This window comes from Paralichthys olivaceus, chromosome 23 (genome assembly GCF_024713975.1).
Source record: "Paralichthys olivaceus isolate ysfri-2021 chromosome 23, ASM2471397v2, whole genome shotgun sequence".
NCBI classification, from domain to species: domain Eukaryota; kingdom Metazoa; phylum Chordata; class Actinopteri; order Pleuronectiformes; family Paralichthyidae; genus Paralichthys; species Paralichthys olivaceus.
The window spans coordinates 9,445,419-9,461,003 of record NC_091115.1 but is presented as its reverse complement, the minus strand read 5'-3'; the positions used below and the strand labels follow the sequence as shown (position 1 = coordinate 9,461,003).

Sequence of the window (15,585 nt, the reverse complement as noted above, 5' to 3'; positions counted from 1 at the left end):
CATTGGAGGTACTTTTTATAATTTAGTACAACTACAAAGGTTTTAGAAAATCTAAATATCTGGTTTGCATGTTCACACGCTGCTTGTCCTTCAGTTTGCAATTTTACTTTTCAGTTACGGACTCTCGCCGCCCTGCTGCTACATTGGTGCATTTTTAATTGATGACGTGTTACATGTATTTTCACATATTGCTGTCATTTTGCAAACCCTGTTGTGATTTACCACATCTTATAGGTTAGGAAAGACCCCAATTAAATCTTTGTGTGGCTCCACATCAGGGGATCCCCACTTTCTTCAGGGCATTTTGCGACAATTTCACAGAATAATTCATGGATATTGATGGGAAGAAAAACAGACATGTTACGGGGACTGATATTTAATTATTGGTGCAAATGCAAATAAAAAAATCCGGACAAATAATGCAGAAAATTGTAATTCACGGGCCCACATTTATTTGAATAGAAGTATTTTCTGTCAATGATAAAGGTGTTTGTCGACACCTTACGACAGAAATAAAACATTGCCCCTTAAAACAGGCCTATTGCGTCACTTCCTGTCTACTTCCTGTTTATTTTTTTCCGACCAGGTTCTCATAGAATGAAACATTTCGGCTGCGCTCTGTGTCGTGTAAGGTAAGAAAAAGACTTGTGCGGTTTCATGCGTGATACTGCGTGGAAAACACCGCATTCACCAGGCTAGCAGAGGCTAATTAGCATGTGGCTAGCAAACGTTAAGTCGTGTGGTTAGCAAGCTAGCCTTCTAACAGCACGCTCAAGCGGTGTTTTGCCATTTAAATAAGCACATGTGTTAAAATAAAACGTGTCTGTTCATGAATGCGGCTGCTGGAAATAGTTTGGAAACTCGCTCACATTTGACGATGCAGTAACTGTTGGGGAAACAATTCAGAAGCTGCTAGCGAGTCGTTTTCATTTTAATAGACTTCATTTGAGCTAACACTTGCTAGCTGGATGTGGCTCTCGGGGCTGATCTAGGTGCTTCTGCCGCATGTCGCAGCGCAGCCTTGCTCTCGATCACCTCCAACAGCCACTTCTCCGTGAACCTGGTGGCTCCGGGTTTGTGCACCAGCCTGTTCGACTCCACCACGAAGCCCACTTCCACGGGCTGATCCCGGGCTCTGAGTTTAGACTCGCACATGACAAAGTAGACGCAAGCCGTCCCCTGGATCGGCTCCCTCGGGGTCGGGGTGCTGAAGCGGGCCCGGTAGTGGTGGAAGGTGAGATGCTGCTCCTCGGTCGTGCAGAGGAAATCCAGGCTGTGGAACCAGCGGGGCTGCAGCTCCCAGGTTCGGATGTGCTCCCCGATCTGTCTCTTCCCCTCGTCGACCGTGAAGTCCTCGCTGGACACCCAGTCCACACTCGTCGTCTCAGGGGTTTCCTCCTGATCCCCGGTGTGAGTGTGTCTCTCCAGCAGGATTTTCATAAGCTGAGCTGACTCTGCTGTGAAACTCACATTGGATGGCGATGCACGGTTTTCCATGTTTCGATCAAGCAACTTATTTGTGATCTGCTCTGTGAAAGCTGTTGTCACCATCCGTTTTTGTTGCTAGGAGTTTCTATGGTTACCAAGGCCTTCGATGGAGCCCTCTGTTGGTCTTCTTTCTGTTTGCACTGTCTGAAGAGGGACAGTAGTTTAGTAATGACGTTATCACCAGTTATGAATCGTAAAGCAGAGTGAAAACAGTTTCAAAGTTTTCGTAGACAGTTGCCTCAATAAGCATCTTTCCGCAGGAAATTGAACTAATACGGTGTCCTAAAACCCATCTCACAAACTTTCTAGAGAGTTTACTCTTACAGTCGTCATGTGCCTCAAGCGGTTGTCTGACTGATTCTTTTTCTCTTACATTGAGTTGCAGGTTGTCTCTCCACCACTGAGGGAAAATCACACACGCAGCTCTGTATTTGTGAGTCAGTCTGTATTTGAAGGTCCAGGAGGTTCAATGAGATTGTGTCCTGGGGGCTCTTTTTTTCTTCTGGTGATTTATATTATTCCTAAAATGACCATTAACTATGTCATATAGCGATTTAATGACTGTGGACAGGGTTTCTACTGTTCTTACAGTTCCGAGCTGTAAGCTGCGAGCATTAGTTCAGCAGTGCATGCCATTTACTAGCAAAAAAATGATCAAAGGCAGATAATAGCATTTAACTTGTATGTATTGTCATACATTTAAGGAAGAAGAACAGTCATTGCAGACATAGCTAATAGATGGGCATAATGCACCTTAAAAAGACTCATTTGCTACTAATATTTTCTCCTCGAGAAAACCATTAAATGGTGTGCCTTTGGACATTCAATGAATTTGGAAAAATATTAAATATTAATTTAAAAAATAAAAATTTTAAATAACATTTTGTGTTAATTGACATTCAAGCTACCTTGGGGCACCATCCTTCAATGGAAGGGAAAAGATAGCCAATTTATTGATTAAGTAATGAAAAGTTCTCACTTGTGTAAGCCCTCCAAAAGGCAATTCATTTGCCTGAAAAATAATAATAATAACTAAGGCTGCGAGCAGCACTGTGTAGGCATGAGCATGTGCAATCTCGGAACCTAATGGGGCTGCAGGGGAGAGCGGACAGGGACCGGGCGAAACAGCTCAGTGTTGCATGCAGCCAGGAGCAGTGCATCAAAGTATAAAACATGTCACTTCCTTTCGCCAGCAGGTGGCACTGTGTTGATGTCCATAATAATAATCATTTGCAATAATGACCTTCCCAACAAATTTTTACACAGTAAACCTCTTCTTGTTCCTAGTGAGCAGACGCATGTCTCGGATCAGGACCACGCTTGATAGTGTCACCAAGGCAGTAGGCAGCACCGACCTCATCGCAAAGTTCTCCCGCCTCAAGCCTGGTAGCGCCACAGTCGGGAGCACCCATGCAGAAAAAACGGAACCCGCTATGAAAGATCAGGATGGAGGTGAAAAGAACACATCAGAGGAAGAGTTAGACAAGCAAAGTCCCCAAATCACGGAAAATCCTTTTGTTGCCACCAATAAGTCTACATCTGGTTTAGCTTCAGCGGCTAATGTGTCTGCCCCAGGCTCATCCACCTCTGTGGCAAAACAAACTATGCAGCTGTTTCACCCGGCAGCTCTTACAACCAACATGGATGAGACCTACAACACTCTGGCTCAGCACATCAATAATTACTTTGGTACCAACACACAGGGAGAAGATGGAGAGAACCGGCCGCTGCAGCAGGACACAGGAGGTGATGTTCCCGTTTCCGAGCCTGTTCCTCACCCTGCCCCTCAGAGAACAGGGGAAAACATTCTTATTTTGTCTCCGGTGGCGGAGGCCAAGAATATTGAAGCACCAACTACGCCTCCATCAGAAAAGCACAGTCCTCCAGTCGAGGTGCCCTCCTCTGACACCCCTGCAACAGAAAACCTAGCTCAACCCATCCCTGTGCCTACTACCTCTGCTAAAAAAGGCTTCACCCGCTACCTGTCCTACCCTCGGCCCAGTGTTCAGGCTTTTGTTGGCAGTTACATTGCACCACTGGTCCCAAAATTCAGAAGTGATTCCAAAAGCGTGACAACTGAAAAAGACAAGGCTTTGGCGGTCGCTGTGGAAGAGCCCGCTGGTGAGAAAAGAGGGGACAAGACAGATGAACAGGAGAAAACGGATGAAATGAAGCGACAGCTGTTGACTCAAAGGCAGAAGGTAAGGGGCACTGATGCTGAGGAGAGTCAAAAAAGCAAAATGATAAAAACATCAGCAATGTCAAAATCTTTTAAAAAGGCTCGTAGGTAAATATGTAAGGCCCTGAAAAAGTATAGATAAGTAAAATGTATTAGAGGCCTTATATTTACAAGATGTGTTTATCTTTTGTTCATGCTGTGTATGTTTCATGCAGATAATCGCCAGGGTAAGTGTAGACAACAGGACCCGAGCTCTGGTGAAAGGCCTGCTGAGGGTCACGGACGCCAAACTCCTTACTAGTCGCGTGGAGGAACTCGGCCATCATCTCCTGGAGTTCCCGGAGACACGAGGTGTAGCTATCAAGGTTAGTGAGATTTTTGTGGGATAGGTTGCATAGTCCTTAAATGTACAAAGTTGTAAATTTAGTTGTCACCATATTTGTCCTTTAGGCGAGCGCGCTGCCCTGCCTGCTGCGATTGCGCCAGGCCAGAGATCTTCCTCTCCAGGCTGCTGTGAGAGAAGCTCTGGCTCTGGTAGGGTACACAGAACCAGTCAAAGGCAGAGGAATCAGAGTCCTGGCCATAGATGGAGGAGGGACGAGGTACAGATTCTAAGACATTTCCCAAATTAAATTTAAAAACAACTCAACAAATATAAAATTATTCAATCTTCCTCTGTAACTGTTACTGTGGCTGTAGAAAAGAGATGCTGACCATCATTTTCTGTGTGTGCAATACTGTTGTACTGACAACTAGGAAAGTATTAAAGCAAGACTGTGCAATTGTTTTTACCTCAGAACAGCAGCTTGAAAATGAACTTCTGTTCTCTCTGTATGTAACTTTAGTGAGTGGGTACGATCTCCTGTGAGAAGTATGAAACTGACTGAAAGTTGGAGGATAAATTGCCGGAATACGATCCAGCAAGTTCAAGAGAAATGCAGATCAGTGAAAAATAGACTTAGAAGTTGTTGAAAACCAGCTTTTATCTCAGATAATTAGTGATAATCTAAACAGGGTTTGATGTATTTGTTACAGCAGCAGCTCTTCTGGTTCAGGAAGCAGGGGATCATAATTATATCATAACATCATATCCAGTGTTCAGTTATGTTTCAGTTCAGTGAGTGGGACTAGGTTTTTTTCTTGAAAACCACATAATTGCTTGGACCAACAAAATGAATCACCACATATGGCTACAGAGGGCGCTGTTGCTCAGTGAAATTAACAGTGGTGCTTAAAACTAATTGCTCCAGAGAAAAATACAAATCTCCACATGTTTCTTAGTTCTAATACAATACTCTTTTTTACAGGGGACTGTTGGCCCTTCAAACTCTACATAAATTGCAGGAACTGACCGGGAAACGAGTCCATCAGCTCTTTGACTACATCTGTGGAGTCAGCACAGGTACATTTCTGCTTAGTAATTTGGTGACTTTAATTATCTTACCATCTTTGATTCCACATGTGATTTAATGTGAACTGCTTCTTGCTCCTTTCCTTTAGGTGCCATCTTGGCCTTCATGTTGGGCATTTATCAAATCCCCCTAGAAGAGTGTGAGGACATGTACAGGAAGTTGGGCTCGGATGTGTTCAAGCAGAACGTTATTGTTGGAACAGTCAAGATGGGCTGGAGCCATGCTTTCTACGACAGCGAAATCTGGGAAAACATCCTCAAGTTAGTCTGCAGGACTTGTTTTTCATGTCATGAAATCTCCTCCCTGCTGCCCAAAATAAGTGATTCAAATAGCTGCATGCTGGGGTAGTTTAAACTGCGCTTTTGTGAAATCAATGTTTGTGTTTTCTCCAGGGAACGGATGGGTGAGGGCTGTATGATTGAGAGTGCCAGAGACCCACACTGCCCAAAAGTAAGTCACAACCGTGTATGTATATATTTGTGCATGGGATAATTGTGTTTTTGTATTTGTTATATACACATACAGACATTCACAGACACCCATTATATTCCAGGTGTTAGAATTATTTTTAACAATAAATGTGTTTAAATGTTGTAAAAATGGAGACGATTGGCACAGTATTTAATAACCTTTTCTATCCACCAGGTGTCAGCAGTGAGCACCATTGTGAACAGGGGTTTACCTCTGAAGGCCTATGTCTTCAGGAACTACAGACTCATGCCTGGAGTGAGGTCCCACTACCCTGGAGACTGCAAATACAAAATGTGGCAGGCCATCAGGGCATCGTCTGCTGCTCCGGGCTACTTCCAGGAATTTTTCCTCGGAAAGGACCTTCACCAGGTACGACTCAAAGCAGAGAACTCTGGGAAAGGCTATCACTTCAGTACATTTAAATATTAGGCTTTGAAAAATAGAAGAGGTTGCAGAATGGAAAAAAAGGCAGAGCAGCAACATGATCGCAAGTGGTCTGAAATGACCATGTAGGTCACCATGGTGATCTGAGAAGTCAAATCTCTTTAAATCTTTGTAATCAATACACTTCCGCTATGTGGCTGTGTCTTTGAAAAGACTGGCGCTAAGGACAGAGAGGGACTGTCTGTCTGATGTCAGAAATAAGCTTGGACAGTGTGAAAAATAGCGGTTCTCTGTATAATGTAAACACAGTGTTATGTAATTTTCCTTGACTGTTGAGTCACATAGACAGACTATAAACTGTATATAAAGATAGAAGCCATGATAGCTCACCAAAAGTGAAGCCAAAGAATATTTATTGCTACCTGGTGGCTAGCTGCAGTATAGGCCATGAATCCTGCCTCCTCTATGTTAGTTGATGGGACAAAGACCAAACAAACGAACGAGAATGATAAATTAGGGTTAAGTCAGCGGTCAGTGATCGACAACCAGGCTGCTGCTGTTCCTGTACTGTTGCAGGGATTACAAGTCATTCTGGACAAAAGTGTCTGAAGTAAAAAAGCACTTTACTTGTGAACACTTTGATCTTTTTTTTACCGCTTGGGTTTGCCTTTTGGGAGCTGCTCACACACAGTCGGTTTAACGTGTTATTTCATGAAGTTCGATTATTAGGTCAGATATCTTTAGAGGGTCTTTATAAGCAGCAATTATCCTCAAGGCTTAGCTTCATTTTGATAACCTACTTAGACAAAATTTGCCTTATCCCTACTTTTCCCAGTATTACTCTCCCCTGCCATTTCCTAAAGCAAGAACCCCAGAAGACGGCCCATAACTAGGATCTAATCAATAACAGAACCTTAATCCCTAATCCCACTCTGCATATTTACTGACCTCAGCTACGATTCTTGTGAATCAGGGTTGAAATAAATGGCCCAAAAGTTATTTTGTCTGGAAAGCCAATAATTTAGCAAGCTACTGGGAATGCAACCTTCAGCCGCAAAAAGCATTCTAATTTTCCGGACACGATAAGGAGACAATGAAATTCTTTGAATCGTAAACTAATATTTTCAATTTCAAGTAAAATGAAAGACAGCATGAGATCAGAGCCCTTTTTGATAAAGAGTTTAATCTCAATTTGTAATGTAAGCAGTGATTATTTCCATTTGCTTGTATTACATATATTTGTTTGATTTGCGACTGGCCTTTGTTTTCCGTAGTTTTTCCTGCAGACTCAGGGATAACAGCATGGAATGGAAAGATCGGGCATGAATGAGTCGTACGTCTGTGTGTGTGTGTGTGTATGTGTGTTGTTCTCCAGATTCCTGTTGGAGCTGCATAGTTTTTTTTATTGTCAGTTTGAGCAACCGTCGCCACCCACCGGTCTCACTCCTGCTCTAGTTTTCAGCACTAGCAGCGGAATTTCTCAGGCGAAAATTTCCCATGCACGGCACCAAAAATACAGACACACATACTTAAACACAGAGAAGAGAGACATAGAGCTCAACTGCATGAATTTGGAAGTAAAAATCGACTTCAGCCAAAAATATTGTAACCATCCAAGCTTGACGTACCACAAGCTATAGGATATTGTGAAAACGTGATATATGTCCCTGTAGAAACCACAGGTCCCAAAGATATCAACTGCATCTTAAGAAAAACCTGTTTGATTATCGTCAAGGAGAAATTCTATACTGCCCACATATAAAATAAAATCATAAAATCAATGTCTCTGATTGGTGGAGCTTAAAACTATGGAAATGTTTACCACAACTACAAAACTTATCTTGGCTACGATCGGATGGTTCAGTTTTACATTACGTTTACCACAGTAGCTGGTCGGCCTGTTTTTTTTTGGTGAGGATTTTCTTTAATATCAACAGAGAAAATGTACTTCCGGAACCAGAGCCGTTCTAAAAGTGGGCGCTCACTGTTAAGCGCCCACTGTCAATCAGTTATTAAACTGCACAATGATTTTCCTGCATTTGTTTATTGTTATATATATATAAAACCTCCATTAGGTGAGACCCTCAGGGGCGAGAGGTTGAAGGTCAGCGCCAAGCAGCAGCTGGTTATTAACCTGCTGTCTCAAGAGTGAACACAAACTGCCAAATAATGTTCTAGTGATTCTATTGCGTTCGCCTGGGGGTAAAAACAGCTTCATAATCAGCTGAAGAACGACGCTTTAGTTTAGTTGTATTGTCCAGAAATGATCCCAGAGGAAAAAGACGTTTGCATGAATCCAAAATAAGTTTCTCATAGCAAAATATTAAAGTTATGCAGGTATTTATAACTACATGATTTAGCATTTTTATTTCATAAAAACAGACATTGCCTGGAGGAAATAGCGGATTTAAGTTTTTTTTTTTTTTTTTTTTAAATGCATCCTGCCCACCACCTCCAGAGGCATGGAAACGACCTTTACCCCAGCTCCGCTCTGCAGCGTCAGACCTCTTGTGTGCCACACTCTCCATCTTCGCTAATCCTCGCCAAAAGCACTTCAGCGGTTGGATAAGTTCCAGCGGAGAACTGGGGGAAAGACTTAGGAGTGTTTGGCTCTAATTCAGTTCCCGGGCATCCATTCAGCCTGATTGTGCCTCTTTCTCTCTGTTGTCGGCATCGTTTAGGTCAGCAACACTGTTTAGTGAAAACGACGGCACGTGACCAATTAAAAAAGCAAGCAAATAATTAATGGTAAGAGTCTAAATTGAATCAGTCAGGATTAGAATAGGGAAATGCAATATCATGTATCACTCAAGCTAAGTCCTAGCTATTATATTAATTACATAGGTCAATCCTGGACCAGATTTCCCCCCAAAAAGAGGTATTTTAGCTGCTGATTCATGTTTTTCTTACTTGTTTACTCCTGAATAAACAAAGCTGTTTGCCAGTGTAGCACATCTCTGTTTCTTTTCCTCCGTCCTGAGGCTGTGTAGCTCAGGGACAGCGTGTCCTCTTCACCTCATTTGTCCCCTGCAGGCTGTCACAACCAATATATTCAAACCAGAGGCACATGTCACACATGCAAAGTTCCCTTTTATGCAATTATGTGAGTAAACGTATTTAACTGAAGAGATGCTGAAGGTGTGTCTCTGTTCGTCTTCAGGATGGAGGACTTCTGATTAACAACCCCACAGCGTTGGCCATCCATGAGTGCAAGTGTCTGTGGCCAAACACGCCTCTGCAGTGCGTGTTGTCTCTGGGCACCGGACGCCACGAGACGGCGGGCAAGAACAACACTACCTACACGAGCCTGAAGACCAAGCTCTCCCACGTCATCAGCAGCGCCACAGATACAGAGGGTAGGACCACACGAAATATTGTTTGAATATGTAGTTATAAAGATGTAAAATGCAACAATTCTTCATTAAATGTCTAAATATCAACTAAACCCATGTTATATATTTTGTTTAATTGTGAACTGACATTATCAAAAACATGTAGTTTTTCCCGTCTCTGCTATAACTAAATAGAAAAATACACAGTGTCGACCCCGTCCTTTGGGAGAGGCTGCCCCTGAATTGAGACAGAGTTTTAAGTCTTTTATTTTTGTATTGTATGTTTAAGACCAATAATGAAAATAAAAAAAATTGCCTGTGGTTAGACTGGGATTTTGACAGCTTTAAAACTCTCCCATCCTGGTTCCAGAGGTGCATACCATGCTGGACGCCCTCCTGCCCCCGGACACCTACTTCCGCTTCAACCCCTACATGAGCGAGGACATCCCGTTGAACGAGAGCCGTATCGAGAAGCTGAACTTCCTCAAGGGTGAGGGCGAGCGCTACCTGGAGAAAAACGAGGCCAAGCTGAGGAAAGCGGCGAGCGTGCTAGGCCAGGAGAAGGGCGCCATCCAGAGACTGGCAGAGTGGGCCAAGCTGAAAACCGACATGTACGAGGGTCTGCCCTTCATCTCCAAGCTGTAGATTTTAGCCTGGCAACAGAAAGACTACAAAAAGAGTTTTTAAGGTAAGAGGACCCTGAGTGTAAAAACTCCCAATAAATAAAAGGGCTCAAACTGGATTAATCTAAAAAGAAATGTGTAAATATCGAAGGTTTCACCTTCATTTACAAAACACTATGATCATTAATGAGAATGAAGTACTATTAACATTTTGAAAATTACAGAAACAGATGTAATTTATTGTTTGTAAGATAGAATGTCTATAATTGAGAAAAATGCAGCAGGGTGGAGCTGGTGCATGATCCAACCACATTTATTGTCGTGAAGAATTGATTCCAGTTTTGTAAAGAGTGTCCTTTTTCATTTCCTGTAATTTAACTACATAAAAATGTAATTTCACTCATGATTGCACAGTAAGAACAGAAACGTGACTGCTTATTTCTTTACACTGTACAGAAGAAAGACTTCATGCACTTTTCTTAACTTTGAAAATGTAAATAATATTTGAAATAATAATGAATTCTTTGAGTGTTATTGCTAGGAATGGAGAGTAAGATGTAAAGAAATACATTATTCTGTATTGACACATACAACCACACTTGAAATCTGCTAACGAAATAAACTATTAGAATATAATCCCAGTCATCCTCGTGTTACAAATCTAATCTGTAGATGAACAAATTAGTTAGTGTGAAGACTTTGCCTTTAATTTCCATTAAGCATGAATTCCTCAGCCCTGGTTTCTGTTGCTATACCCTTTATAAATTAGACACATGTTCTAAAAAACCCTGCTTCTTCCCTTCCTCATTAATTAGTGGAATGCAAAAAAAAAGTGTCATGAAATAATAAAACTTGATTTCAAATGCGATGACATAAACTCTGTTCTTTTGATCTCTGAACGATTTCTTTAAAAGTCCAAATGTCTAAAAATGAGGGGCATGATAATATAAATTTATATTTGATTTTGCTCATCTATATCTGCTTTTACATTCTGCCGCTTCCTTCTTTACACAAACACACATCACAAAGTGTTCCACAATAGTTGCCACAAAGGAATGCCAAGTGTCTTCCTGTGATGAATTGCCCCCTCAATCGCAGACAATGATTTTCTGCTTTATTGTTTTGATCCCACTGAACATCAAACTGGAATTCCATCTCGTCATTCCACTAAGTCAGACTTCCGTTGCCCCAATCAACGCGAACAATATGCCACAATGACTCTCGTCGACAAATCACCACGACACATGCCAGAAGAAACACAAAACAATAAGTTGAGTATTTCACTTGTGCCTCTCTCCTGTCAGTCTTACAACTGGTTTGACTGAGAGATTGATGGCCCCGGCTTTTTCTCTCCCAATGCCAGCTTGAGCTTCACTCTGTCAGGGCTCAGTGTTTATGTTACATACATTTGGTTCAACCCTCATCATTTAACCATAACCCCAAAAGGTCAACGCTTCACTGCAGAAGTTAAGCATTTATCATCGAAACTATGTGATTATAAAAAATAAACTATGATCAGTTAGTTATTCAAAATTGAATGAAATAGACTTTCACATTTTACATCCAATGTAAAGAATGCCTTATCTTCTTAATCCAACATATCTGACTCAGGGTTTACATCAAATACAACACCGTTGCTTAGAATAAACAAAAAAGACCTAAACCTAAACTAGTGCTAAACCCGAGTCATTGAGCCGGCAAACAAATTAATCCATGAAATTTCTTTGGACAGATCTCACTTTTACAATTATTTATAGTAATTTACCACAAAGTTTATGGTTCGGGTTAAGTGTCAAGCCTCAATTACTTTTCTTTAAGGGTTTAATAACGGCACCTTGCGAATTATTTCCCTTTTTATCGACATATAAATCCATATCTTTAAGGTATTGGCCCCCAAAAATGTACAACGTTCATGTGGAATTTAAACCCTCACCACAGACGTCAACAAACGGTTTAAATTTTGACAGCAGAGGTTTCGTGAGACTCTGTAGTCTCTTATTTAACTCTCCTGTCAGACTGTGTGTCTCTGGCGAGCGCAGTCAGGAAGGACAAATGAGGTGATCAGAAGATAAACACTCGGGCGATGCTCATCCTTGCTTCCCTGAGCGTGACGCAGGGCCAAAGTGTGGAGGTTAATTGAAGCCTGCCAGATGTGATTACATGAAGGAGTGATAAATACATATACATATAGAGAAAGATACCGGAGATAGTTTATGCCGCTGCGTTATTAGTTGCATGTTGTGGCAGGAGCTGTCCGTCTCCTCCTCCTCCTCAGAATTAGATAGTCTGGTCTCACGGTGTTCCCTAGCAACCATTATAGTTCCCCTCTCGTTTATAATCTTCCTGATGTATGTGAGCCAACATTTGCCTAAAATTATCTCACATCTGGCAGACGTGTTACACAATCGACCTAAAAAAAGTGATCACATTTAACTTTCCTATTGAGCGCTGTGTTCTTCTTCTCCTTCGTTATCGAGCTCCTGCAGTTGGCACACACACACACTTAACATGAAAGTGCACGAGGAGAAGTTCAAACAAGTTGCCATACCTTGTTTTTGTCATTACTTCGCTTTATTTTTCTCATATTTGCAGCCGACCTCAATGTGATGGGTTGCAGCTGCAAATATGTAAACATGGTTACATAAGAAGAACCATCTAACAAGTCATTGCAACCAAGAAAATGGTCCCTCGGGGGTTAGAAGTGTGTGTGTGTGCAAGAGAAGCTCACACAGTTATAAAAACGAGAGAAGGAACTGATTCATATGTCTCCATCTGTCACTGCAGAGGACAAAATCACGCAGAGGGCTCAAGGAGGATTCACATAGTGAAATCCTTACTGATCCCTCCCGTCCTTTGCCCGGGTCACTTCAGGAGAAGCAGTGCATGAGAAACCTGTCAGTTAGCAACACCCCAAGTTAGGGAGGCTGCTGTGTAAACAATAACAGTATGTGGTTAATATCAAAGAGGTATTGTCTTGCCATGGTATACCCAAGCCTGTATAAACTGGTTTTAAAGTACACAGCTCCCCAGAGAAGCTTTGGAGTGGATCCTAAATATATAAACTGTTATTGGAACATGACAGTGATTATTATGCATTATCTTTTTAATTTGTGCTTTTAGTAAAAATGTTGGGATGCGGGATGAGAGAGACAGAAGACTCTCTGTTTCTGAAAATATGTCCAAAGCGCTGGGGAGTATTTCACACTCAACAGCGGCATTTTGGTCATGTTACGGTGCCAGGAAAAACATTGTCTGTTGTCACGTCAAGGAATTGAAAAGCAAAGGCTGAGCAGTTTGCACAGTGGTGTGGCTCTCCGCAGGTCTCTGCCAGTCGGTTAGCGAGGGGACACACCTACACGCACATCCTATTTGTCCAACTGCCCTGCATGGAAGTCTTTGTCCTCTATTGCATCTTGCACAGACATCAAATCGATACTGCTTGTACTTTAAAGCAACGGTTGGTAAGTTGATTCTGCTGATAGCCAGTGATAAATGAAGTTGTCGGGGATGAATATCTGTCTGTAGTCCACCACCAATCATTTCATCTGGACAGAATGATCCACCGCTGAAGTTAAGACGAAAACCAGAAGTTAGCGAGTGAATCATGGAAAAGTTGACTTTGAGCAGTTGTGTTTTGGGGCCAAACTTTGACGAGAAGGCAGTGGTGGGATGTTTCGGTCTCTTGCTTGTTTTTCCAGGAGTATCAACCCTATCACCGACCAGTAATTGTTATGAAATAAGATATCATATAATCCTATCTTTGGCTCCTTGTGTTTCCCCTTCCGGAACATCTGTCCATCATCTTGCACATACATGCACAGAAACCCCAACACATTGTTTATCTGGTGTTAAAGACCACGTGCAATGACCAGAGCTCCATCGGCCCTCTTTGTTTTGGCCTTGTCACCATTACTCGCAGCAAACGCCACATGACTCACTTGTGAACGCTGTTGCCCCTCGGCCTGGATGAGTGTGACTACATGCATTTATCATGTGAAGAAGCAGTTCGTGTATATTCCCTCTTTTTTCACACGCTGTGCTGATGAACATGCCTGAAAGAGAGCTCCAAGCCCTAAAAGCCCAGCACACACATTTTTGACGCTTGACATTTTTCAGTGAAATTAATGGCGGAAAATGTGCAGCTGCAGTATAAACACTAGTCGTGTGTGAGCGTGTGAGTTCTGGCAGACGAGGAGAGTGGAAACAGTGTATTGATGGCTTCATGACAACGTGTGTGAAGACATGCCTGGTCTGTCGCAGGTTGGAAGTGAGTGATGTGGGACGAGGGGGCGTTGACACACAGCTGTCATATGAGACGAAGGGTCTGCAGTTCAGAACAGGATGCAGTCGAGTGTTTGACAAAGAAGCACCTGTCTCTTGGACACTGGGAAACGTCTGTGCATGCTCTTATTTACCTTACATCTAGAACCGGCAAAAACAAAAAAGTAAGCGCAAGCGATTAAGCTAATTATTAATAAAACGTCAAACAAACAATTATAGGATGATTTCAGCAAATCAAAGGATAAAGTATTGATTATATATGTACAACAAGTATAAAAAGGAAATAAAAAGCTGCACTGACAAACTATGCTCCAGCGACTTTATTTTGAAACACATGTTGTGCAGGGTCATTGTTTATGTCAGTGTGTGCAGGTCGACCTGCTGCAACTCATCTATACCCCCCCCCCTTCTTTTTCTCACTGCACTGCACACACAGATAGTGAGTGGAAAAGAAAGATGTCTCACTCTGATGGGTTTTTTTTAACCTCCTATTGTTAATGGATTTTTCTACTAAATTTCAAGCAAAAATGTCAAAATTCACAGTTTCAACCATTTTCTTTTTGCTCTTCATCACTGACAATATATTTCATATTAAACGTCAACATTATTAATTGATTAAGGTCATTATACGTAGATTAATTAATAATAGAAATAACAGTGAGTTGCAGCCCTAGTCATTGTCTTCTCAGTATCACAAAAATGGAAACTGTATTACCAACATAAAGATCGGTGACGTGATGGCACCCCAAAAGTGAAGCCAAAGCGTCTCGATCGCCACCTGGTGGCTGGCTGCAAGAAACCGTGCTTCTCCGTGACTTGTCAATCAATCACCAAATGACAAGTGATCAATCACCATCAATAACTAAAATAACAGGCACATCCATCACAGAGACTGGAGTCCTTTCAGTGGAACAAAGATGGAAGCAGTGTATTACAATGGTCTTCACTCCCAAATAAATCCCATGCATTCATGCAAGCTATTAATCCCCCCCCCCCCTTCGCGCAAGCGCTCTGACGCCGCCCACGGTTGCGCAGTCGACTCCCGCTGCAGAGTGTGTGCTCTTCATCGGGTCATAGACGATCTCGGGCCGGAGCTGGTTTTGACAGCGGAGAGGAGCTGGTGAGGAGGAGAGCCGAGGATCCGTGTGGACCACAGCTTGCTGCTGCAGCGGCTGAGGGGGGGACGGACACACATACACACACACACACACACACCGGGCACGGCCCCTCAAGACACACGCACACAACTCATCATTCTCTACAGCATCAACACACACACTTCCACACATTCGGTGCTGCTGCTGGGGGAGGAAACAGGAGCCGGTTTGCAGACGGTGAGTTTGATCTTTTCTCTTTGTAAAGATGGAGGAATCAGATGGTTTAAATCCTCAGTCATGATGTGTGGTTTGAGGAGA

General features: G+C 42.4%; 3 protein-coding genes across 25 annotated transcripts in view; 2 read left to right on the top strand and 1 right to left on the bottom strand.

The window, feature by feature from the left end:
• The first annotated feature begins 526 nt into the window (after positions 1–526).
• pnpla8 (patatin-like phospholipase domain containing 8) lies at positions 527–10,664 on the top strand. 4 transcript variants are annotated; one of them, XM_069520243.1, is made up of 11 exons: positions 556–632; positions 2,776–2,940; positions 3,192–3,689; positions 3,883–4,032; positions 4,118–4,269; positions 4,975–5,069; positions 5,168–5,339; positions 5,472–5,529; positions 5,725–5,919; positions 9,095–9,290; positions 9,637–10,664. In XM_069520243.1, exons 2-11 carry the CDS (start codon positions 2,935–2,937, stop codon positions 9,909–9,911), a joined length of 1,797 nt encoding a protein of 598 aa, XP_069376344.1. In that variant the 5' UTR covers positions 556–632; positions 2,776–2,934; the 3' UTR covers positions 9,912–10,664. The 4 variants fall into 4 exon arrangements, with proteins under 4 accessions (XP_019947861.1, XP_069376344.1, XP_069376343.1 ...); XM_069520242.1 differs by adding an exon at positions 1,874–1,921 and having other exon boundaries at positions 573–632; positions 2,776–3,689; XM_020092302.2 differs by having other exon boundaries at positions 527–632; positions 2,776–3,689.
• Positions 906–2,003, bottom strand: akap14 (A-kinase anchoring protein 14). Of its 2 annotated transcripts, none has more exons than XM_020092307.2 (2): positions 1,862–2,003; positions 906–1,632 (listed from the first exon to the last, which is right to left on the bottom strand). In XM_020092307.2, exon 2 carries the CDS (start codon positions 1,549–1,551, stop codon positions 961–963), a length of 591 nt encoding a protein of 196 aa, XP_019947866.1. In that variant the 5' UTR covers positions 1,552–1,632; positions 1,862–2,003; the 3' UTR covers positions 906–960. The 2 variants fall into 2 exon arrangements, with proteins under 2 accessions (XP_019947866.1, XP_069376361.1); XM_069520260.1 differs by having other exon boundaries at positions 1,813–1,954.
• Positions 10,665–15,234: 4,570 nt separating the features above from the next.
• The window catches only part of nrcama (neuronal cell adhesion molecule a), a 53,346-nt gene continuing 52,995 nt past the window's right edge, over positions 15,235–15,585 (top strand). For 15 of the 19 annotated variants that reach the window (XM_069519532.1, XM_069519541.1, XM_069519540.1 and 12 more), the window contains exon 1: positions 15,236–15,504. The gene's annotated coding sequence lies outside the window, so the exon portion shown is untranslated. Of the gene's footprint in view, positions 15,505–15,585 lie in introns of all 19 variants that reach the window. The other 4 variants (XM_069519536.1, XM_069519533.1, XM_069519535.1 and 1 more) reach the window with 2 other exon arrangements.

Bases quoted from the DNA above. Each gene is read 5' to 3' on its own strand.
- akap14 (XM_020092307.2), bottom strand. From the start codon at position 1,551: ATGGTGACAACAGCTTTCACAGAGCAGATCACAAATAAGTTGCTTGAT.
- pnpla8 (XM_020092301.2), top strand. From the start codon at position 2,628: ATGCAGCCAGGAGCAGTGCATCAAA. The intron at 4,270-4,974 runs GTACAGATTCTA...TCTTTTTTACAG, and splicing joins ATAGATGGAGGAGGGACGAG to GGGACTGTTGGCCCTTCAAA. The intron at 5,070-5,167 runs GTACATTTCTGC...CCTTTCCTTTAG, and splicing joins CATCTGTGGAGTCAGCACAG to GTGCCATCTTGGCCTTCATG.